We start from the raw sequence: 24,657 nt of genomic DNA, 5'->3' as shown, positions 1-24,657 counted from the left end.
AGCCCTGTCCAGTACGCTTTTTGTGGGCAAGTCAGTTTTCTCATCTACAGAATGGACATAATGTTAGGGGCTCCCTCACAAGGACACCAGGAGGAGTAAAGATATTAACCCACATGGCAGACTTAGCCTGGTGCCAGTGCATGGTGGCATCTCAGTCAATGCTGGCTATTACGATTAATCATAATCAACTGGTTCATTATAATAATTAATTACAATAATTGGTTCGAGTAGGGGCTGCCCAACTCTACTTTCTCCTCTACCCTAGAAGGTGTTGACCTTGTGCTGAGGACCCCTTGGTGTGAGGTGGTCTGGCAGCATCAGAGCCCAACGCTCTGCCCACAGGGACTCAGTCGATGGGCTCTCCCCTACCCTGCTCACCCACTCCTTCCCCTCCTTTAGGAGCAAACCAGAAGCCCACACCACCTCCTCCAAGCCCCTCACCACCCCTTCTCCTGTGCTCAAGGGGCTCCCAGAGGCCAGCTGCCCGGTCCCCCCGGGCCAGGCAGGTCAGAGGCTTGGTTCTCTCTTGGTATTGGGTTTCTCTGGTCTGTCTTCTCTGAGGCATGAACACAAACTGCCTTTTCTCTACCACTTGCTGCTTGGTCTTATTACATCATCTGGTTGCTACAGACCTCTCAGTTACCGTTTTTCGAGGACTTAAAAGTCTTCTCCCCCGATCCTGGTCACTCCTGTAGCTCAATGCTGGGAAAAAGGGCACACACTTTGAGGCCAGCAGGAGCCAGGTTTAATCCCAGCTCCACAACTGACCAGCTGTGTGACCCTACGGAAGTCAATTAACCTCCCTGAGCCCTGCATTGTTTACCTGCCTGAACTTACAGAGACAATCTCATTTTCTTTAGCAGTGGGACTCCCTGCTGGAAGGAAACTCTGATGAGCACTTTGAGGCAGGGGAAGAGGCCCCACCCCCACCCCACGGGAGGCCTGCTCGGAGAGCTGGAGATGGTGCCTGGGGCTGACCCCGCCAGCTTTTGTTTGTGACTGGAGTGCGCAGATGAAGGGGGAGGGCCAGATGCTGGGTGGAAGGAAAGGAAAGGAGAGACAAGCCGAGGAGGGGAAGGAGCATGAACACCCCTCAGCACGTCACAGCCCACCTGTTTATCATCTCCCTCCTCCTGTTCTCTTCCCACCTTCCCCATCTTGGGGTACCACCACTCATCCCATCCCAGGCCAAACGCCAGCTAGGGGACAGCCAGATCAGGAGCTCTGGCCATCTGGACCTCTGAGCCCCTCCTCAGAATAATGTTTTCAGCTGCATAAAATAAAACACAGAAGATTACAGAGGAAACCAGTGATACTGAAATACACTTAGCAAAATAGTCAAACAAAGGTGTGCACAGGAATCTATGTGCTTCTTCATTAGCATATTTGATAATAAGGTCCAGCAGAAGTTCTAATAAGTATTGCACTTTTTTTGAAGAAGAAGAATACTGGTCCTGAGCTAACATCCATGCCCATCTTCCTCTACTTTATACGTGGGACGCCTACCACAGCGTGGCTTGATAAGCAGTGCGTAGGTCCGCGCCCAGGACCCAAACTACAGAAGCCCGGGCTGCCGAAGTGGAGCACGTGAACTTAACCACTGCACCACCGGGCCAGCCCCAGTACTGCACTTCCAAGGGAGAGCACTCCACGGTATCTGCCATCACCGTAGCATATATGAAACGTGGATTACTGTGCGTGAATGTGGCCTCCATCCATACTTGAGGGACATGCTCAATGTCAGGTACAAGCTAGGAGAAACAGAGATGCAGCTTTCCCCTACCAGGCTCAGGGACCCCTTGAATTCTGTGGACTCCCAACTAGGAACCCCTGACCTAGATTCTCTGTTTTCCATACCCCCGCCCCGACCCCACCCACCTCTCCTGATCAGTCCACAGGTCCTGCTGACTTCACCTCCTGGCTGGAGGGTGTGCGTGTCTGCATCCCCCATTTCCATGGCCACTGCACCGGGTTGGGGCCTCATCCTTTCTCACCTCCTGACTGGCCTCCTGACCTCTACTCTTGCTCCACGCCATCCAGCTGCACGTTAAACCCTCATCCAGAAATGCAAACCTGCCCATATCGCCCTTTGCTCTGAATTCTCAGTGGCTCCCTATTGCCTATGTGGTAAACTCTAAAGACAACCGCACGGCACCAAGACGCTCACCCAGCTCACCAGCCACACTTCTCAAAACTCCCACCCTCCCCACTGTCTGCCTTCCTACCATTGTGAACTACTTGAAGTTTCCAGAGTATACCACCCCACCAGGCCTTTGCCCATGCTGTTCCCTCCACCTGAACGCCCTCCCCAGGTTGTCCATCAAGCAAATGTTTATATTTTTTCCAAGTCTCGGCTCACATGGTGCCTTGCCCATGCCCCACCCCACCCATGCCCACCCCCTGGGCAAATGTGGTGCCCCTTCTGCCCCACTGCCCCACGCCCACGCCCGGTACACAGAGCTCAACCCACCATGTTATAGTCGTGTGACGAGTCTTTCTCTCCCAGCACTGCAAACCTTTGACGCCCCCAACCCTAGTACAGTGCCTGGTGCCCAGAGGCCTTCAATGAGCGTTGGTTGAGTAAATGAATAAAAGATGAAAAAAAAAGAATAAACAGGCTCTCAGTCCTGAGTAGCTGGGAATGGGGTGAGCAGGAGCCAAAACTGACCCTTCGCTATGAGGATCACTGTTTTCTTTTCTTTTCTTTACCATTATGCCTGCAAATGACAAGTTCCGCATGTTTTGATGTATGGAGCGTGCCGTAATTTCTTGAATTCAGCCCTCTACTCTGTGAGGGATCCCTCTGTTATGTACATATCCTAACTGGGGGGTGATTATTTCCCTTACCAAAAGGTTTATCATTTCCGTTTCCTTAAATAGAGAGTTCTTCCAATGCGTGAAGAATAGGATTCGATTTATAGAAATTTAATTCACATGTGGCTCTTTAGGAACAGATGTCTTCCGCAGCCAAGCCAGCACTGTCTGTCAGGCCGCCTGACGCTGCTGTCTACAGCTCCTTTACTCCCTCTGGCGCACTCCCTGCTTAACCCCTTACCACTGGATCCGTTGAAACTGCTCTGGGCACCTGGCCCCCTGATCCAGCGGCCTTTTCCTGGAGTCCCCCCTCTCCACCTCCCTGAGTCACAGGATGCTGCTGACCACCCCATTCTTCCTAAAACCCTCGAAATCCTTGGCTCTGTGGCCTTTGCCCACAATCTCTGCTCCCCTGGGCTTCCAGATGTGTTTGTTCATCTGGCTTCCTCCTGGGCATCTCAAAGGCAAATGAGCTAAAGCAGGTGAGGGCCCTCGCCCATCAGGCCCCCCTTTGACACCCCTGTGAAAGACACACCCACCCGCCCATGCTCACAGCCACCTCCCACTCCCTTGTGCCACAAATTCAATCCATCACTGGCCACATGGCGCTCACCTCCTGAACACATCTCCAGCTAACCCATCTCTCTTCCACATGTGCTAGGGCCCACGAGCACTGCAGCTGTCTGTTTCTGGTCATTTCTATAATCCCAGTCCTCAGCACCATGCCTGGCATGTGACAGACACTCAATAAACACGCGCTGAATGATGAAGTGAGCAGACGAATTCCATTTTACAGACTGTACAACTGAGGCTCAGAGAGGAGAAGCGATGGCCCAGTTGGAACAGCCAGGCCCCAGGGCAGCTCCGGCGGCCTTCCTTCTGCTCTAAGCAGGGTGCGTATGGAGTGTTCTGGCTGGGCCTGGGCCCCCGCTTACCTGAGAGCACCGTGAAGACGGCCGCGAAGGCATTGAGCTTGAGCCCGTCGATGACATTGCTGGACTGAAAGAGCTCCAGACACATGAGGCTGAAGCCAACCACCAGCAGGAGGATATAGAGCACCTCGGAGACTACCGACAGCCACAGGACCCCTGCAGGAGAGAGGCAGAGAGGCCGTGAGAGTGAGAGGAAGGACGCACGGCGTGGGCGGGGGCAGGGGCAGGGAGTGGCTCTCCCTGCATGCACCCCACCCTGCCCTTTGGCCGGGGTCACCTCGTCGTTTTATATAAGACCTCAGTTCTAGGGTGGGTCCTGACTGGGAAGATGATCACGGCCGCCCATCCACCTCAGCAGGACCCGCTGTGCAACCTGAGCCTCAGTCAGTCGGAACCTGGCACCCTCGGTTGACGGGTACTGGCCCAGGATGGCCTGCAGCCGACAAGTGGGCCCACTCAAGTAGAGGGGAGAACTTGCATCCTGCGGGTAGACAGACGAGAGGCTGTCTTCCTCTTCTCATCTGTTGGATGACCGCTGTTGGAAGCCATCTACGGCCAGGAGGGCCCCTGCCCTGGGATGAAGCTGCTGCTGCAGAGCAGAGCAACGGAAAGACCACATCATGGGCCCAGTAACCAGCCCCGAGGGCGTCCCTGTGGTTCAGCCTGTCAGAGTGATGCTCTCTGTTACCTGCAGCTGTAAGTATAACTCACACACATCATGCTTGCTCTCAAGGGACACCTTTTATCTGTACTGTACCCTACCCCACTTTTTCTAGAAACCACCAGTACTACTCCCACAGCTTCAACCTGGTGGTTCTCCCAGGAGCTGCCATGTTCTGATGTGGTCCTGCCTTCCAGGGCATAGCTGATTGGTCCATTATGATCATGTGATCTAGAATTGGCCAATCAAAGCCCTTCTCTAGTAATCTGAGCTTGGAACCACTGAAGTAGGAGGGAAGAGAGGCTCAGATGAGACTCTGGGCATTCCTACAGTGTGAGTGCCTGGTTCCAGCCATTCCTGAAGGCCAGCTGCTCCCCTGCCCTCTCAGTGGTTTGGCTGTTTAAACCTTCTTTGTATTCCCTAAAAAACTACAGTTCTCTTTTCCCCTAAATTGGTCCAAATTGGGTTACCATCATTTGCCACCTAGTTTAGGAGGCATCTTCTGTTCCTCCCATTCCACATTATCCGCTCTTCTCCCTACATGCTTTTTATTTGGAGAGCCCCTTCCTTCTCTCAGTCTCTGCAGGTCAATTGCAGTTGACTCACATCCTGGCTTCACATTTGGGCACATGACTCATATCTGGCCAGTCAGAGCTCCATGTCCACCCTGACTCTAGTCGTTGGTTCAGGACGGAACCTCTCAATGCCTCAGTTTCTTCACCTATAAAGTGAGGATAACAATAACACCTATCTCATTGTATTGTGCTGCGCAGATTCAGTTACACAACAATGTAAAGAGTTTGTGCCTAGCATACATGTGAGCTCAATTCATGGGTATTATTACAATTGTTGTACAGGAGGAACAGTCTGGGGACTGGAAATGGAGCCCAGGGCTCTTCAGTGAGGTTAAGGCTAGAAGGAGAAATGACATTGTGGGAGCAGATAAGATTTCTGAGAAAAAGGGTAGAGGATGGAACACATCCACCAGACTTACCTTCCAAGCCTCACTACCATACAGTTTGAGCAAGGCCCACACTTTACAGAAGGGACCATGGACCAGGCTAGGCCAGACAAAGATGGACATGACCCAAGTCAGTTCAACCCCAAGTTAGCCATAGGACTTTTGCTGGAACTACTGAGAAAGAAAGTTCTTTTCTTTCCACTGGGTTTGAGACTGGGAAGATGTAAGGATGAAACTGACTGAGTCACAAGCGGCAAAGGCCTTCTTGAGAGCAGAGCCAATGCTAAGGAAGACAGAGCCAAGAGATGGAAGAAGATTGTGTCCTATGGCATTGTTTGAGCCTCTAGATCCAGCCATGCCTGAAGCTGCCAGTTGTTTGTTCTTTCAGTCACTTGAACCAATTAATTCCTTGTCTTTGCCTAAGCCATTTGAGGTAGAATTTCTATCATTTACAACCAAGAATCCCCATCTTCAGCCTTTCTGTTCTCTGAAGCTGTTGAACATGTCCTTCCTGCCTCCCTGCCTTTGCACAGTTGTCCCTTCCACCTGGAATGTCCAAGGGGCAGACAACATATATTGTTTAGTAAACGAAGCAAACAGACAGCGGTTTCTGAGTCCTGATCTGTTCCCTGACAAAGAATCCAGATTCTCAAACACCCACTATCATTCCCAGCACAACGGGGCTTTAGAGCTTTGGAGAACTTTTCTTTTTTTCCTTTTTTTTCTTTTGCTACAAAAATATCGCATCTCCTGGGCAATCCCCTGGATTTCTGTAAGAGAATCATGTGCTCCTGGCAGCTTAGATGTTGTTGAAACACCCTCTGGCACCATGCACTCGCAGCCTCCGAGGCCCTGGGCCAGCCGAGGCCCACCAGGCAGTGGGAGGAAGGCAGGAGATGCAGGGTGAGCTGGGCCATGCCAGGAGGGCGGCCGTCCCCCGGGGAGCCTACTCTCCCTCCAAGCAGCCTTCACCTCCAGCTGCTGTTGCCCTCCTGGTGGGCAGAGGCCGCCCCTCACCATGGTGTGGCTCACTGACTCAGCCGACTCGGCCACTCCCCCGGGGGTGCTCTCCTCCTGCCCACGTGGGCCCCGGGTGTGCCCCCCCATCCCACCTCCCCTCACAGCAGGGCCCAGCTCTGCTCTTTCAGAGGGGATGGGAGATGGGTGGGCGTGGGGGGTTGGGATGCTCTGAAGGAAGTTAACCATAAAGAAACAGGCAGGGGGATCTCAGACGCCTGGCTGGGTTATTTATGGTTGTTATTCCCACCAGATTTATTTTCCTACCTTCCCTCCAGGCTCAGAGCATCTATCTCAAATTTTTAGCCGACCCAAGCCAAGGAAATGAATAACAGTAATCAGAAAAAGAATTGTTGTTGTTGTCATGCTAATAGTAGCAAAAATAGTCACAACAAGACCCAACGGTCATCAGGCACTTACCACATGCCAAGTCATACTGGACAACGTTGGCGCCCCACCCAATCTCCGATGCCTCTTTTGAGCGTTTCTGCCTTTGAAGGATTGTTCTTGGGCAATTGGAGTCCATTTTGCCCATCTTCTTTCAGAAAGTGCCTGGAAACTCACATTTCCCTCTGCACTGTCGTCAGCCGGTGGCTGTCCACTGGCCCTGCCCTACAGCTCTGGCTGAGACAAGCCCAGGGTGTGACCGTGCTGCAAAGCCCCAGCAGGGCCCAGACTGAAGCTGCCCTCCCCGGGCCTGGCCTGACATCGTCCCCGGCTTGCCTTCCTCCCTCGCCTGTCCTGCGTCCCCAGTTCCCTAACCACTCTCCCTGGGGCATTTCCTGTCTAAAGGACTGGCACATGGATCCTCACGGCAGGGTCTGCTTCTAGGGACCTAGACCTCAGACACTAGTCACGTGCATTATCTCCCCCAGTCCTCCGAACACCTTTGCAAGATAGCGATGTAGGACCCATTCTACAGATGAGCAAATTTCCGTTCAGAGGGATTAAGCGACTGGTCTATGCCGTTAGACAGTGGTATGGTCTGGGTTCAGATCCAAGCCTCTCTGACTCCAGGAACCACCACGGGTAAGGAGGCTGTAAGCTGGCAGAATGGAGTGGCCACTTTGAAGTATATCATTCTCCACTCTTAGGCTGGTCACCGGGGACCGTCTGGGTGTGGGGCGTAACGGCTCTCATCTACGTGCTCTCCAGCATCCCAAACAATTCCTGAACCAGGATTCCTGCAAGAGGATGGCCTCTGAGCAGGATAAGGGAGCCATGGTTCTCAGCAATGTCGAGCCCAGCTGGCCACCAGGTGTGGTGGGGAAGGAGGCCACAGCGAAAGGCAGCTGGGTCTTGAGGACACTGGAAGCCAGGCAGGGGCAGGCGCGGTCCTGACAGTCTCAGCAAGGGGAAGGAGTGCCCGGAGGCCCGCTGGGGACGGATGTGCAGTGGGGCCTGCTGTACTCCATGCAAGACGATGGCGGCCTGAGCCGTTGCGACGGCGGGATGAGAACAAGCGGGGAACTTGATAACTCCGGAGGGGCGGGCTCGGTAGACTGCTGACCCGTGAATGCGGTGGCAAAGGAGAGGGAGGAGTCCAGAGTGCAGCCACGTTTCCAGCTTGGGCAACTGAGCAGACATGACGTTCTTCACTGCGAATGGGACAATGCTAAGGCAGGGAGGCGACAAGGCCTCTCCTGCACATGCAGAGTCTACACCAGCTGCGGGACCTCCAGTGGGGCTGTCCAGGAGGCCGCTGGAGCTCAGACAGAGATGGCAGCATTGGCAAGCCGTAGGCACTCACTAAACATCGGCTGTGATTGTCAGAGATGGCAGCTGAGGCATGGGAGTGGGTGAGATGCCTGTGAAAGCAGGCGGAGCAAAAGAGCCAAGAGAGGGAGGTGGAACCCAGGGGAAGATCAAAACTCAGGGAGGGGCGGGGGAGCAGCTGTGAAAGCGCAGTGACGCCATGGGGCCCCGCCCACCCCTGCCCTCAGCACCATGGTGCACTCTGCCCCCTGCCAGCTCCTGCAGCTCTCTGCCCAAGGGCTTGCCTGGTCACCAGAGCCTGTCCCCACCCTTCACCTTCCTTTGGGGCAGCTGGACTGTTGGCAGTTGACACCACCCTGGCCTCCACCCCAGCAGCAGCCCTCAACCAATGCCTGATGTGAGCCGGTGGGTAACACTGGGGGTGCCATCTTCGCATCTGTGCTTCCCACTGGGGTAGGTGGTGTTAGACCCCAGCACCAAATTGTCTGATTCAAAGTGTGAACAGCTATTCACTTTTCCACCATTTTTTAAATTCTTATCACTTTAATCAAAAGAGTCTCTGTTTGGTGCTGATGTGTCCTTAACACCTTTCTAACATTTGTTAATTATTTAAAACAAGTGAAGGCTCAGAATCTTCAGCACTTCCTAGGCCGACTGGAAGAACATTCTGACAGGTGCCGGCGATTCTCTATGGCCCCAATCCTGCCCCCTCACCCCAGCCCATTGCTCTCCAGCCTTCTGCCCTGCTCCATGCCCCGGGGGATGGGCTCCCCAGAACTGCATGACCAGGCTCCCTGGCCTCTGGTCAGCAGTGGGGGAACCAGATGGAAACTGAGGGTGGGAGGAGAGAGGTCAGGTGTTTCTGCCCCGCTCCCTCTCTGCCTCGAGCCACTTCTCTGGCAGTGGCTGCATCCTCTTGCCCATGGCTACAGCTCCCGAGGCTCGTCTCCCAGCTGCAGCTCTTACAGGCTCCAGAACGCTCTTCCACCCTTTCTCCTTCCCGCCCAAGGCTGGTAACAGCTCCCCTCTGTTGCCAGCCCTTGGGGGCCTCAGATTCTCTTAGTCCTTCCCATGCCTAAGTTCTTTCATTAAAGTGCCTCATTTGGACCACTTGGGGGATTCTGTTTCCTGTAGGGACCCTCCCTGGCACATCATTATTATGGCAAGGGATGTAATTAGAGGCGTGATCTAAGCCAGCGGTCTCAGGGTGGGCCCCAGCAGCAGCAGCAGCAGCAGCCACCCTTGAGAACTTGTGATGCAAATTCTCGGGCCTCACCCCAGACTTACTGAGTCAGGAACTCTGAGAGCGGGACCCACCTGTGTTTTAACAGATGATGCTGATGCACACTCCAATATGAGCACCACTGATCCCAAGTTCCCCTCTAAATGTACACATGAAAAAATGAGTCACCTTCAGGAAAAACTGAGTTAATGCTAGAGGGTAGGTGTTGGCATCTGGCAAATAGAGAGAAGGCGGAACGGGAATAATGAAACAAGTGGTAATCGTTGCGTAGTGCCTGTCCCACAATGAGCGCTCGCTATTATTATGAGTGTCACAGAATGCACGCGTGTGTTAATCAAGGAAGTTGCAGAGGCAGAGGGCTGGCAGCTCCGGGCTCGGGCTCGGTGGCCGGCCTTGCCTTGCTGACTCTGGGAAAGGCTCAGTAATCACAGAGATGACTGCTTCAAGTCTCTGAAACTTGCCACTAGTGGCTCAATTTGCAGCCGAGAACTGGTGACCTCCCAGGGCCAAAGAAATGAAATGATTTCTCATCAGGTGCGGGGCCTGTGGGGTGACAGCTAATCCTGTTAGCTGCACTTTTTGCCTTTTTACAAAACAGCTTCGTGAGGCCAACTCTGACCTTCCATTGATGGAATTGACGGGTCTGCAAGAACGATTTCCCTTTCGCCCTGGATCCCTCTCTCGCTAAGCTCCTTTCCAGGGCCGGCTCCCTGGCTGAGTGGAAAATCATGGGCGGGACCCAAGTCCTGGATGTGTGACTTTGGCTGTGGTCTTACCACTATGGCCCTCAGTTTCCTCATGTGAAAAAAGGGCATAACAGACTTGTCGTGAGCATCAAATGAGACAATATCTATAAATTACACAAGCCTGACACTTGGAAAGTACTTAAGAAAGTTCAGTATTACTTCCTAATAAGTATAACTATTAGCAGTTATAATAATTATAAGAGGTGGTGAGGCATAGGGGTGAAGAGCAGGGACCTGGGCCAGACCACCTCGGTGGACACCTCGCTCTGCCAGGTACTAGCTGGGAGACTAGGCAAGTGACACACTCCTCTTGGACCTGTTTTCTCTTTGTAAACTCGGGATAGATATAGGACCCACTTCGTGGATTATTTTGAGGACAAAGCGAGTGAATCGATGAGTAAAGAGCTCAGGGCAGCATCTGGCAAGTAGTAAGTGTTACATAAGCATTAGCTGTTACTATTGTTGTCATTGTTATTCCCACGGGATGTGGCCAAGGGGTAGGCAGCCTGGAACAAGTGCGTTTCAGCCACCAGACAAATAAAAGGGGAATTGTTGCAAAATCACACGAAATCCCAAGACACAACAGCATTTCCAGAGAAAACATTTTTTCCCCCAAAATCCATCAGTTTAATATGTCAAATCAATAAGTCATGGCGCAGTGACCGCTGGCTGTGGGCTCAGTGACATGCCCCCTGAAGCCTAGCAGGTTAAATCATGTAAATGACGCGGGCTGGGACCTCTGAGGCTGAGCTCCGTGACAGCAGCTGTTTGCAAAATGTCGATGCTGGAAGCTCAGGGGCAGGGATACACCGGGGCTGGGAGAAGGCCAGAGGCTTCGGAGAACCATAGGGAGGGACTTTGGGGGCCGCTGGGCCCCCAGCCCTCTGTCTACAGATGAGAAATGAGCCCAGAGAGGGGTTAGGACATGCTCACATCACAAAACTGGCTGGGGGCAGGTTAGTGTAGTGGCGGGTCTTCCACGGCCTGGGCTCCTTGATGTGGCCTGACTGGGGGGTGGGCTGCCTCCATCAGAAGCACAGGGATGGAGGTCTGGGGGAAAGGGGCTGCCTCGAAGAGGAAGCTGCAGTGAGACCAACGGACGGTGGCTGCACTGCATGTCAGCAGCCTGAGTTTGAGCCTGACGCTGTGGGACCTCGGGAAGGCCCCTGTGCCTCTGCGGGTCTCAGTTTCCCTCCTGGTAGAACAAGGGGACTCTCAAACAAGCTGCCAACAGGCCGAATCCAGCCCTCAAAAATGTCTTGTTTGGCCCACACAGTATTTTAAAAATATCTGAATTCATTATCAACATTTAAAAATAGGAGACTTCACATAAAAATCCAGATTTCTGGATTCGTTTGCAAAATGGTTAGCTACAGCAATATCCGACCCACACGCCACACTATGGCGACTGCGGGCCGAGCTGAGGCTGCCCTCCTTAGATTGGGGTGTGCTTCCGGGTCACACACACCTCACCTGGCCCTCGCCTTCAGGGACCCTGCCTAGCTCTCGTAAACATTTGAGTTTACAGCTCTCCATACAATGATGTCTAAAGTCATTTCTACCCCTCACAGGCTGCAGTGATACATTTTAAGACCCTTTATGGTCCCCCCTGATATTTACATGTAGGGGTGAAATAGCCAGCAAAGTCTTAGTTATCTAGCTTCTTCAGGGAATGGGGGTTCTAGCAAAAACACGCCACCCCACACACGAGGGCGCCAAAAGGTTTCAAAGAGTTAGATTAAAAGGAAAGGCATTCAGCTCTAAAAATATGGCCAGATGGATTTAACTGAGCCAAGAGCATAGATCTGAGAGCCACTCCCAAGGGTCGTCTTATCCACTGCAGCCCCACCTCCTTCCCACGAAGGCCTGAGAGGGCGGGTGCCTTGCCCAAGGTCACGACACTGGAATCCTCCTTTAATGAGTCAGATAGAACCCTTAGGCTTTGACTGGAGGTCACGGTGGAGACCCGCAGTGGCGGCTCTCTGAGACGTGTAACAGAGCGAGTGGGGACAGGATGTTGCTCAAACGCCAAACAGCTGCTCTGGGAACGGCCTGGGAGGGGCGGTTTTCCGTGTCACCATCTTTTCGAGAGCCATCCTTTTCTAGAGACTTGCTACTGAAAGCGGGGTCCACAGACCAGCAGCAGCAGCCCCCAGGAGCCTGTGGGAAATGCAGAATCTCAGGCCCCGCCCAGACCTACTCACTCGAGATCTGCATTTTAACCAGATCCCCAGCTGATCTGGATACACGTTCCAGTGTGAGGAGCACTGCTCTGAGGACGAGGTTCAAATGTCTTGGTGTGGCATTCAGTGCCCTTGACAAGCAGGCCCAAGCAGCCCTGCCCACCTCCACTCTTGGCACCGGCTCCTTGCTGGCCATTTCCTGTCCTCCTGTGCCCAGCATGGTCCTAGCCTTTGGAGTGCTGTGCTCTTCTGGGGTCCGCTGAATGACGGTCTGCAAAGATATCCACATTCTCATCTCCAGAACCTGTGACTATGTTACCTTACATGGTGGAAGGGACTTTGCAGACGTGATTATGACCTTGAGATGGGGACATTATCCTGGATTATTCAGATGGGCCTAATGTAATCATAAAGGACCTCATAAGAGGAAGGCAAGAGGGTCAGAGTCAGGAATAGGAGATGTGACAGCAGAAGCAGAGGTTGGAGTGACACGAGGCCATGTGCCAAGGAATGACGGCGGCCTCTAGAAGCTGGAAAAGGCAAGGAAACAGATTTTTCCCTGGTTCTTCCAGAAGGAGCACACCCCTCCCAACACTTTGATTTTAGTCCCATTTGAGGCATTTTGGAATTCTGATTCCAGGAACTGTAAGACAATAAATCCATGTTGTTTTAAGCCACTGTGTTTGTGCTAATTTGTTATAGCAGCAATAAGAAACTAATACACCTTTCTTGGTTCAAGATCACCTCCTCCAAGAAGCCTCTCCTGATCACCCCAGCCCCCACTGAGGTCCCCAGACAGACCTGAGCAAAGAAGGAAGTTTCTCTACTACTTCTAGGTAGGTGCCTTGCTGAGGTGGAGGGAGCCTAGACTTGGGGTCAAGCAGGTCTGGACTTGACCCTGGACCCTCAGAGAGGTTAGATCTGAGCCTCAGTCTGGCTGTAAAATGGCTATATAAACACTACCAATCTCACATTTTTCTGGGCAAGCTAAATGAGATCATGGCTGCAACCCCCCAGCCTAGCTCCTGGCACAGTATGGGTCCTCAGTAAATGCTGGGGTATCACGCTGACAGGCTGGGCCCCGAGGAGCGAGCACTTCTCCTCTGAGCTCACAATTGGCTGAGCCGGTTCATCTTTGGAGCGGACTGGGAAAACGCCCTTTGCCCCCCAGCTGCGCCAGGCTCCAGTCTCTGTCAATCGAGAGATGAGTCTGGCAGACGTGCCCTTTAGATACGGCTCTGTTGGAATCTGGGGACAGTCACTGAGCATGTGAGGTGTGTTGTGGTGACCTTGGTCTTCAGCATCAGACCCAGTGATTTTTCTTTCTCTTTAGGACCCAGAAGCTGGCCTTGAAAATAAGCTCCAGCCCACACAGGCTGGGGCCTGGGGAGTTGCTGGTCAGGGGAGTGTGGTGGGAAGAACCCAAAGTGCAAGGTTGAGTTCTGGCCCCCAGCCCCACCCCGGCCCCCCATCTTCCTGGGCACATCCTTCCACCTCTCTGGGCCTCCCCCTTCCGCCATCACTAACATGGACTAGCTGTGCAGGCAAAGGAGATAGGATGAGCTAGGTCAAAAGTTGCAAACTGGCCTGAAGACAAGGTTTTTTGTTTCGTTTTTTGAGGAAGATTAGCCCTGAGCTAACTGCTGCCAATCCTCCTCTTTTTGCTGAGGAAGACTGGCCCTGAGCTAACATCCGTGCCCATCTTCCTCTACTTTATATGTGGATGCCTATCACAGCATAGCGTGCCAAACGGTGCCATGTCCGTACCCGGGATCCGAACCGGCGAACCCCAGGCTGCCGAGAAGCGGAACGTGCGCACCTAACAACCAGGCTGGCCCCGAAGACAAGGTTTTGAGATTTTTTTTCTGTTTTCTGGGCTTTTTTGTTCCCTCTCTTTCCCTGTCTGTCTGCCTCTGTATGAGTCTCTCTGTGTCTCTGTCTCTGTCTCTGCGTGTGTCTCTCCTTCTCTGTGTTTCTGTCTCTCTTTCTCTCTCGGTATACATGGTATTTTTTAAATTTTGAATTAGATGCCAACATTTAAAACTGGGAAAATCACTTGAAAATCTAGATTTTTTTAGAAAATCTGGCAGACCAGGGCCACATTCCCACATGAAGACAATGGCTGGAGCTGAGTGGCAGCCGCTCCCTGCAGGAGGGGCAGGTGCCCCCCAGTCTGCCACAGTAACCACCCAGCCCTATAGTTTCCTGTTGTGGAGGCCGAGGTCTGTGGCCCAGGGAGTCACCCAGAGTGCGGCGGGGCCTTCACAGTGAGAGCTGGAAGAAATCGGTGCGAGGGGAGACGAAGCCGGGCACTGTGGGGAGACGAAGCCAGGCACTGCACCGGGCAGGGCTCCTGGAGGAGGCGGGCCCAGGACCCCAGGAAAGGCGCTGCAGCAGAAGGGCCTCTTTCTTACTCCAGCTGCTCCCTGCTGCCTGGCGGGAAGAGTGGTCCCCTGAAGACGCATCTGTGAAATAGAGTGAGGCTGGCCACTGCAGAGGGGAGAAAGGAGGAGCATGTTTACCTGCTGAGAGGTGGGAGTGTGCCCAGAGGGTAAGGGCACAGCCTGGGGAGTCAGACCACCGCAGGCAAACCCCAGCTTTGCTACTGACTTGCTGTGTGGCCTTGGGCAGCTTCCTTCACCTCTCTGAGCCTCACCTTCCTCATCCACCTCAGAGGGTGGTTGTGAGAATTAAATGGGACACTTAAAGAGGCATAAGCCAGGCTTAGCTCATGACAGGCCTCAATACATGCTAGCTCTCCCCACTTAACAGGTGAGAACACTGAGGCTTGGAAAGAAGAAAAAGAAAAATAATCTCACCTGTCTCAAGGCTGAGAGAGCCAGGCTGAGGAGGTGGTAGGGACACTGTCCGCCTGGTGGTCTGGACTCAACACCCGCCCAGAGTCCCGAGATCAGGCAAGCTCCAGCCCTCCGCCCTTTGCCTCTCTATGGCCCCTTGCTGAATCTGGGGTCCCCTGTGGCCCTGATGGCGTTCTGACCTGCCCTCCCCAATCCTGACCTCTGGAGTGAGTGTCCCTCCTCCCTTGAGCCTGAAAAATAGCAGTCACTGCACCAAAGGTCCCACGCCAAGACTCCGGGGGCTGTGGAGGGGAGCAGGGTGTGGATCTAGCCCTCTGGGAGCCGCAGATGTAACCTGAGGATGAGACACACCCCCGGGCACGACCACCAGGCCTCGCACGCCCCAGAGAGTGCCGAGCACCATGCTGGGCCCTTGCAAAGAGAAACTCCTCTCATCTCCACAACCAGCCTCTGACTTGGGTGCTGGTGTGATCTCCGAGTTATAGATGAGGGGAAACTGAGGCACAGAGAGGTGAAGTTCCCGGCCCAGGATCTCAGCTAGTAGGTGGCAGAACTGAGACTCACGGCCGGGCCAGCTCAGCTCCGCCTGCACGACAAGCCCGGCTGGCCTCAAGACCCTCTGTGCCAGAGGGAGAAAGGGCTCCTCTTGACGCCCCCTGGGTGGCCTTCAGGAGAGCTGTACAGGTTCCATCTCACAGGAGAGGATGCTGAGGCGCAGAGGAGGATAGTGATTTGCCCAAGGTCCCACAGCACAGGCAAGAGGAGTCAGCAGTGGCATCGCGCTCTGTCTGTGCCCCCTCCTGCTCTCTGCAGGGCTTCTGCAGCTTCTCTGGACCGTGGACCCCTGTGGCATTTGATGAAGCCTAAGGACTTTTTCTCAGAATAATGTTTTTAAATGCATTTAACAAACATGCACAGAATTGCAAAGGAAAGCAATTGAAATGGCATTATCAAGACATTTTTAAAAAATCAGATGTATAATATTAACCGACATGCTTCTTTATTAATGCATGGAATAACAAGATTTAGTGCAAATCTAAAACTTCCATTAAGTTCGAAGTAGCAAAGAACAAAGTGATATTTCAAGATCTCAGCAAACCCTGTAACGTGATATGAGGATTCTGTCATTCTGATTGGCGAGAAATTCCCAGGTGGGGAGAGGACTCCACTTATCACAGAGGGAAATGCTAACTGCCAGTTAGAGGCTAGTGAGAGTCAAAATAGAATATTTTGCCACTCAAGTTCTTAGATTCTCTGACTTGTGTCCACTGACCTCTTGGGAATTTCCAGGAATAAACCCTAGCTCCCCAGCTGGCTTCCAGGTCGTCAAGCCACTGCCTACCGTTTGACATCCCACTCACCCACCACACTCCAGGCACCTCAGGGCCTTTGCACTTGCTGTGCCCTCTGTCCAGAATGCTCTTGCCCCAATGCTGCTTGGCTGATTGCTTCCCAGCTCAGATGTCACTGACCACTCCATCTAAAGTAGCCACCCCCCCAAGACACACAGTCACTGTCTATTCTTCACCCTATTTTATATTTCATTATTTGAAATGGTGATATCTCTTGGTCTATGTATGTGTGGTCTGCTGCCCGTCCTTAACGAGAGTTCCATGTGGACAAGGATTTTGTCTGGCTTGTTCAGTGCTGTCTCCTGGAACAGTGTCTGGCACTGGCATGGGAGGCGCTCAGTAAATATTTGTTAAATGAATGAATGAAGAAATGACACAAGCCAAGAAGAAAAGGAGGAGACAGCTAGACTCCCTCAGCAGCGAGGAAGCCAGAGGAAGCAACTGCTTCGAGCAGGAGGAGCCACCATTGTGAATGCCACCCAAAGGTCAAGGAGAAGGAGGATGGAGAGATGGGAAAAGGCCATGCGCTTTGGAGATTCCAGTGACATCTGGGGTGGGGGAGGCAGATCCTTCAGAGAGGCCGATGCCAAGGGGACTGTGACCTCAGGGGCTGGGTAGGGAAGGGGTAGATGTGACCTCAGGGGCTGGGTGGGGAAGGGGTGGGTGTGACCTCAGGGGCTGGGTGGGGAAGGGGTGGGTGTGACCTCAGGGGCTGGGTGGGGAAGGGGTGGGTGGTGGGCTGTGTAGGCCCGGCAGGGACTGATGATGCAAACACAAGCCAGGGAGGGCTGCTCAAACTTCGGCACAGAGGGAGCAAGAGGGGAGGCAGTCGGTTTAGGAGTGTGGTCATCTGGATTCGCCTGATGACTCACTCAATTCAATTTCAGAGGGGAGAGACAAGAGGGGATAAGAGCAGGGCTCTGGAGCCAGGCCGAGTGGGTTCCAATCCCACCTCCTCCACCTACAGCTGTGTGATTTGGGGCAAGTTATTGAAATCTTGCTGAGCCTCGGTTTCCTCATCTGTAAAATGGAGTACCAACAATGCCCACATGAGCGGTCGTGGTGAGGGTTCAGTGACCTGTGTGGAAACAGGCCCAGTACCCAGTGAGCACCCAGCAGGTGTAATCCTTTCTTTCCTGATCGCTGCTCTGTGCCGGAGCTGTGCTGGAGCCGGGATGCCGTGGGAAAGGCGGCTCTCCACGTGCGCCAGGGAGACGAGGAGACAGACCAGCGAAGCAGTGATGGCCCGTCCACGAGCCCAGCAAGCAGGAGCCAGTGGGCTGGGGAGTCCCTGGAGTTCCTAGAGGAGGTGTGGCCTCCGACGGGTCTTGAAGGACAAGAGGGGTCCAGGAAAAGAAAACCAGAGCCGGAGAGCAGGCGTTAGACGCTGGCATGGCTGGAGCACAGAGGCCAAATGGGGGAGGGAGCTGGGCAGAGGAGGCCACTTATCTCAAGGGCCATGAGGAGCCGTGGGGGCCTCCTGCCACGGGAGTGGGCAGAGCTGGGTGTCCAAAAGTTCATGCTGGCTGCCGGGCAGAGAGAGGAGCGAGGAGCGAGCCTGGAGTCAACGCTGACCTGGGGGGAGACCTCCATGGGGAGCCCTGAAGACAGTGGCAGAAACTGCGGCTGAGGCAGCTGTAGAGAGCTCACCTCCTGAGGACTCCGGTTCCCATTAGTTTGATGCATGTCCTTCGATGACAAGTACCGAGGGTGGCCCCAAACTCCCTCCCGACTCTGTCACCCCTTATTCCCACCACTCCATCACGCTGATGGACACGGAGGGGCCTGTTCCAGCGCACGGGGCGAGGGGACTCCAGCTGCTGATGGACACGGAGGGGACTGTTCCAGCGCACGGGGTGAGGGGACTCCGGCTGCTGATGGACACGGAAGGGACTGTTCCAGCGCATGGGGCAAGGGGACTCCGGCTGCTGATGGACACGGAGGGGACTGTTCCAGTGCACGGGGCAAGGGGACTCCGGCTGCTGACGCTGTGGAGGCAGAGCAGCCACAAAACTACAAGGATCCACCAGGGGATCAACTCTTGCAGAGCAGCCAGGAGTCCCAGGCTCAGAGGACAGACTGCAGCACCCACTTTCTTTCCCAGGCTTCCATATTTGGAAGTCCTGACCCCAGGAGGGTCTCAGCCAAGACCGAGACTCCCTGAGGTCTTCCATGAAGCCACTTTGAGTGTGCATTCCAGCTGGCTCAGCATTCACTCCCCTGTCAGAGTCAGCAACCACCTGTACAATGGTCTTTAACTCACCACACCTCCTGACCTCATCTTCTACCCTCCTCCCCCTTGCCCTCTTCCTTCTAGTCACACTGGCCTCCTTGGTGTTCTTTAAATGCACCAGGCACACACTTGCCTCAGGGCCTTTGCACTTGCCATTCCCTCTGTCTGAAATGTTCATTCCCTTCATCTCCCTCCTCTCCTCTAAATTTTGCCCAAATGTCATTTCTTACAGATGTCTCCCCTGATCTCACTATTTAAAATTGCCAACACCGCTCCCCAGTACTCCTTATTCCCCTCCCCTTTTTATTTTTTTCCCTAGCATTTATCACCACTCAGCAGCCAAGAAGATCGCTCCAGAATGTAAATCAAATCTCCCTCCTTTAAGCCCTCCAATGTTCCAATGGTTTCGTATCACACTCAGAATAAAATTCATATTCCTTCCAGGACCCTAAGTGATCTGGCCCCATCCACTTGTCCAACTTTACCTCCCTTCCTCCCTGAGCCTATCTTCCATTCACAAAAACCATTCCTACCACAGGGCCGTTGCATATGTTTTCCCCACCTTTGTAGGAAACATAGGCACAAGAAATGTCTTACTTTCCTCCTTAAGTAAAGGCACAAGTACAATAACAAATGGGAACTGACACTCTGCTCCATGTCAGGAAGACGTGTCGCAACTATGGCCACCTGGAGGCCCATGTCCAGGGTAAAGGGAGAGGCTGCAGCTCGGCTCCAGCTGACTGGTGGGAGCACGCACCCAAGCTTGCCAGATCTTCCAGCTTTTCAAAAGAAGCCAGAAATCCTGATGTTTATGTGAAATCTCTCCATTATGAAACATCAGCAATGAATTCTAATGTTTTCAAATACCATGTGAGTCAATTAAACACAGCCTAGCAGCGGTGGGGCCCTAGGACGCCAGTGTATAACCCTCCACAGAACTCAGAAACCCAATCAAACAGAGTCCACTCTACGGCATTTTTCAGACGGTAAAATCCCCCTAGAGAGGGAACAAGAACTGAGCAAGGCCCCACAGCTTCTAGCAGCACACTGGACTCCAGCCCAGGACTTCTGATTCTTAACAACTGACGTTTCTTTAACCCGACTATGCACTGGGCTAGACTCTACCTGGAAAATGCTATTCAAGTTCATGTCAGCATCTCTAAGGCACGGACAGAGCAAGGAACAAACGTCTGTGGGCAGAAATCTTTTCGAGTTTATCTGCAAGGGTGCATGGAGGGCTATTCTGGCACAAAGGGTGGACTTCTATCGGAGTAGGACGTTCATCTTGGCAAGGGGACGTAATGCATAATTCTGCCTGAGTCTCCCGTGCTCTCAGAATCTCTATTTTATTACCCTGGAACCAAGAGCATCTTTTCTCTTGTTTCCCCTGCCCCCCACTACCTTGGCCAAAAGGATTCTGGTTTTAGCACTCTAGCAGAAGATTCTAAAAATATCTAGACTCACCAACTTCAGGGGTTTATCCTCTCATCTGGGAGGCACCCACAAAGCTTTTGCCTATATAAATGGCATTTCCGTTGGTATTTTTAAAGATCAGAGAATCCAAGAGAATATGCAAGCTGGACAGCGCCTTTGAGATCAGAGCTTCCAAATGCCTCCTGTTTCAGGTTTCAAAATAAAAGGTTTTTAAAGAAGGCCAAAAATGTTAGGTTTCCAGATAATTCACAAAAGAAGAAATGAATGGACTTAAAATGATACGGAAAGATAGATTCAACCTCACTAGTAATAAAATTTAAATTAAAACATCCATGAGAGAGCACTTCTAGCCAGCAGTCTGAGCAAAGATTTTTCAAATAAGAGGTTCTGGCAGGAGACGATGAAGGGAAAGTGGGTTTCCCGTGCGGGAACATTTGCTCCTCACTCAGTAGTCCTGTGATCCCCATATTTCCCAGGCCCCCTTGCAGATAGGAAGGCTGCGTGACGAGTCCTGGCCACCAGGCTCTGAGCAGAAATATGTGTCACTTTTGGGAAAATGCATAGCAAAGCTGGCGGTGACCTCTCCAGCTCCAGCCTCACTTATGGGGAGTCTAAGAGGCCACGTGTTGAGATGCGGGTGTGGCCATCAGCCTGGGTCCCTGTGAGACCAAGTTTGCTTCAGCTTCCGGCCCTCTGCACCTGGCTGTTCTTTCTGGAATGTTCTTTCTTCTTCACATAGCTATCTCCTTTTCTCCATTCAGGTCTCAGCTCACATGTCAACTCCTCAGAAAAGATCCAAAAAGGTCCCAATCTATCCACCAATCCAACTTTCCTCTTCCCAGACCCTCCCCACTCTGACATCTTACTTAACTGTCTTCCTAGTAGCTTTACCATTTTGAAATGATCATATCCTTGGCTCAGAGCCCTCATCTGTGATATGGACAGTCAGAGGCAACAGTTCCTAAAGGTGCTTCCTCTCCGACGTGACTCCCAGGTCCCAACAACACATCTCCGCCATCACTCCCACTCCTGTGCCCTGGACCAGCCCAGCATCCTTTTTGGGAACAGATGCTGCTTTTCCTTCTAGGGACCACTGCTGCCCTGCTCTCAGCCCTGAGTGTGGAGGGACACACGGCCCCTCCCAGTTCCAGCCGGGCCCCGACCCAGGCCACAGTGATTGGTTCAGGGATGGGCATGTGACTCAAGCTAGGCCAATCAGAGAGAGCCCGGGACTTGGCTGAACAGTCTGGGAAAGCACTGTTCCCTTTCCACTGGGGGTTGCTAAATGGCGGGGAGGGAAACCTGGAGCTGCCGGGCCTCTCTGCCGCCCCATAGCCCACCAAGAACGAAGCCGGCACAAGAACATCAAGCTGAGAGAAGCTGCCTCCCCAGAGCACCGTGGGCCCAGCTGTGCACGACTGAGATCACCCCGGAACGACTGGGTGACCTGAGCCAGCAAAATCCTCCTGTGGCTCCAGCCTGTTGCAATGAGTTTTCTGTCTCTTGCAGCCCAAACCGCCTTTAGCCTTCACTGTCGCTGTAAAGTTGCCTGTCACAGCGCCCGGAATGTTTCCTCATTGGTTAGTGTCCCTCTTGGGCTACGAGCTCCCGAGGCCCCAGGTAAGGCCTCCTGCCTCTCTGCCGCTCCCCTGCCCTCCACAGCCTTGGCTGAGTGACCAGAGGAGACAGGAAGCTCAGCAGCTCCGGGTCCTTAATTGGGATCTGGTCTGTCAGTCCTAGAAGCTTCAGACTGTGTGATCTGAGCAATTAACCTTTCTGCAGAGGCCAAGGCCAATTATATCCCAGGAGCCGTCTGTGACATCTGTGTAACAGACCGAGTGCCTCAGCCTGACTGCCTTGGTTTTATAGGACAAATGTGGCATAATCAATCTCTTCCATCCCCACTGCTGCTGCCTCGGTGCAGGCCTGTGTCCTTTCTTGTGGTGGCAGCAGCCTCCTAGCTCCTCCCACTTCCCATTGGCCCCTCCAGTCCATTCTCCCGGAACTCGTCCCCAGTGACCTCTGCTACCTCCTCTGCAGCTTGCCCGTACCCCAGCCCTTCAGCCCCCCACACTCCTTGTGTGGTACATTGCAGACGTGGCCCCAGTTCTCCACCCCTCCTTGTGTCTGTGCCCTCTGCACTAACTCCCTGCTCTGACTTTGGGCTCAGCCATGTGACTTGCTGTGGCCAGTGGATGTTAGTGGATGTGACACAAGGACACTGCACAACTGGGTGTACCCTCTCCTTGCACCTCAGTTATGGCCAAAAGGACCTGTCTGGCTAGCCTGCTGCAGGATGGGGGACCCAAAGAGCAGGGCTGAGTCCTAATCACCCCAGCTGAGGCCAGCCTAGGTCAGTGACACTCCCTACACCTAGACATGTGAGCAAGCTGGTGGCGGCCAGCAGAACACCTAGCCAACCTCCCAGGAGCTTGAGTAGTCCACGCTTGAACCTGTGTACCTCAGAGGGCTGAGGTTCACAGGCAGCATTACCGTGGCAGAGCTAACCGACACGTCTTCCAACTCCCCCAGATACCCCGAGCCTTTGCAAGGGCTCTTGCATCGGCCGGGCAGCCCCCGCCCCACCACCCCCCAGCCCCACTCTGGTCTGCCTAGTCAACTCCTACACATCCTTCAAGACTCAGCTCAAGTGTCTCACCCAATGGAGGCCTCCAGTAACATCCTCCTCCCACCCCACCCCTGTAGTCGACAGCTCATTTCTCTGTGCCCTTGCAACCCGATTCTGCGAAAGCAGGCTGGAGTCAGAGAGTGAGGGCAAGTCTTGATGCTCACCACCTGGGGGCTTTGGGCCCATCATTTCACCTTTCTAAACGTCAGTTTCCTCACCTGAAAACTGGGACAATGATAATAGCACCTGCCCCACAGACAATCTGTGGGAGGGATGGAGCGGTGTCTGGTACACGGTAAGTGCACCATACATCTAGGGGTTATTCTTGTTGCCATGGTTCTTATCACATGATAGTGCAATTACCTGCCTCCTCCAGGAGACCTTGGCCCTAGAGGTCAGGACCCACACCTCTGTCTGCCTGTGGCCCAGCACAGAGGGCAATTCTAATGGAATGATGGAGAAGGTAAAGCAACTGGCCCAAAGCCCACCATGCCCCACGCTGCATCCAGCTCTGGATAAGCCGCCACTGTTGATCCTCTGAAGAGGGTGTTAACAGTGCCATTTCATCGCCAAGAGAACCAAGGTTCAGAAAAGCAATGTAACTTGCCCATGGTCACAGAGCAGTTAAGTGATGTTCATCCTTCCGTGCCCCTCCCGGTCTGGTCCATATTTGGGACAAAGACAAATGTTGTGATATCTAAGAGAATTATTTCTCCTCTAGGGAAATAATAATAATAACAGCTAATATTATAAAGCATTTACTATATTACTGGTGCTGTTCTAATCAATTGACCTATTTAAATTGATTTAATCTTTACAAAAACTTCTATGGGTCAAGTACTTTGATTATCCCCATTTTACAGTCAAGGAAACTGAGGCACAGATGGTTCATTGACTTGCTCAAGGTCACACAGCTAGTAACAGTCAGAGCCAGGATTTGAATAGGCTTCCCGGTGCCACAGAGCTTTCTAGGCCCTGAGGCTGAAGGGCCCCTGCGGAGGACGGGATCCAAGGGGTTGAGACAGCACCCCTGCACCACTTCAGCCCTGTTCTCAGCCTGGCTGCCCCAGCCCCTTCTCCAGGCTCATTCCACTCATTCCTGTGAGTTCTGGCAGTGCTGTTGCTGCCCTAGACCATGAATTACGTACTGAATGGTGCCCAGTCTTCCCAGCAGAGACGCCCCAACACACATACAGTATACACAACTTGTCAACCTGCTTTACACAGTGGGAGCCTGCCTCTGTCTCCCCAGACACTCCAGCTCCCTGCCTGGAGCCCCAGGCAAGGGCTGGGGCCCAGACACTCTCTTCTGCTATTGTCCACTTCCCGCCTAGCAGCTGCCAGACCCTGCCATCCCCACCAGCCTGATCTGACTCTCTCAGAGTTTCCTGGCAGCCAGCATCAATCTGCCATTTGTGTAGGCCAGCACAACCTGGCCGCCTTTCCTCTCTAGCCTCATCTCCTCTTACTCTCCCCCGTTGTCTCTTTACTCCAGGCACGCTGGTCTCTTTGGCTGCTCTTAGACCATCCGGGACATTCTCCTGCCTCAGAGCCTTTACACCTGCAGTTCCTGCTGCTCAGAACATTCCTTCCCCATAGAGCCTCATGGCACGTTCCTCCATCTCCTTCAGATCTTTGCTCCAATGTCACCTTCTCGATGAGGCCTCCACACTTACCACCATCTAATAACACCCGTGGTTGACGGCTTATTGTTCTGAGTGTTTCTTTCTTCAAGAGTGTAAGCTCCACAGAGGCAAGGATGCTTGTCTCTGTTCTACGCCACCACACCCCAGCATCTTGACCCATGCCTAGTACAGAGTAGGCATTCAATATTTGTCAAATAAATAAGTGGTTAGCTTCTCATCTTTGAATTCAAGCTATAAGACCACTGACTACTGACTGGGGGGGTGGTGAAGC

The 24,657-nt window shown here is 53.1% G+C and overlaps 1 protein-coding gene across 5 annotated transcripts in view; it reads right to left on the bottom strand.

Moving 5' to 3' along the window:
• Positions 1-24,657, bottom strand: part of GSG1L (GSG1 like) — a 207,103-nt gene that overhangs the window by 70,894 nt on the left and 111,552 nt on the right. For all 5 annotated transcript variants that reach the window (XR_011494210.1, XR_011494211.1, XR_011494212.1 and 2 more), the window contains exon 3: positions 3,750-3,902. Coding sequence is in view for 2 of the 5 variants with exons in the window: in XM_044747295.2 (XP_044603230.2) it covers positions 3,750-3,902 (153 nt within the window). In the remaining 3 variants the exon portion in view is untranslated. The remainder of the gene's footprint in view (positions 1-3,749; positions 3,903-24,657) is intronic.

The sequence above is a fragment of the Equus asinus genome, chromosome 14 (genome assembly GCF_041296235.1).
Source record: "Equus asinus isolate D_3611 breed Donkey chromosome 14, EquAss-T2T_v2, whole genome shotgun sequence".
Lineage (NCBI taxonomy): Eukaryota > Metazoa > Chordata > Mammalia > Perissodactyla > Equidae > Equus > Equus asinus.
Note: the sequence above shows the minus strand (reverse complement) of the source record. Positions and strands in the feature narration are given on the sequence as shown.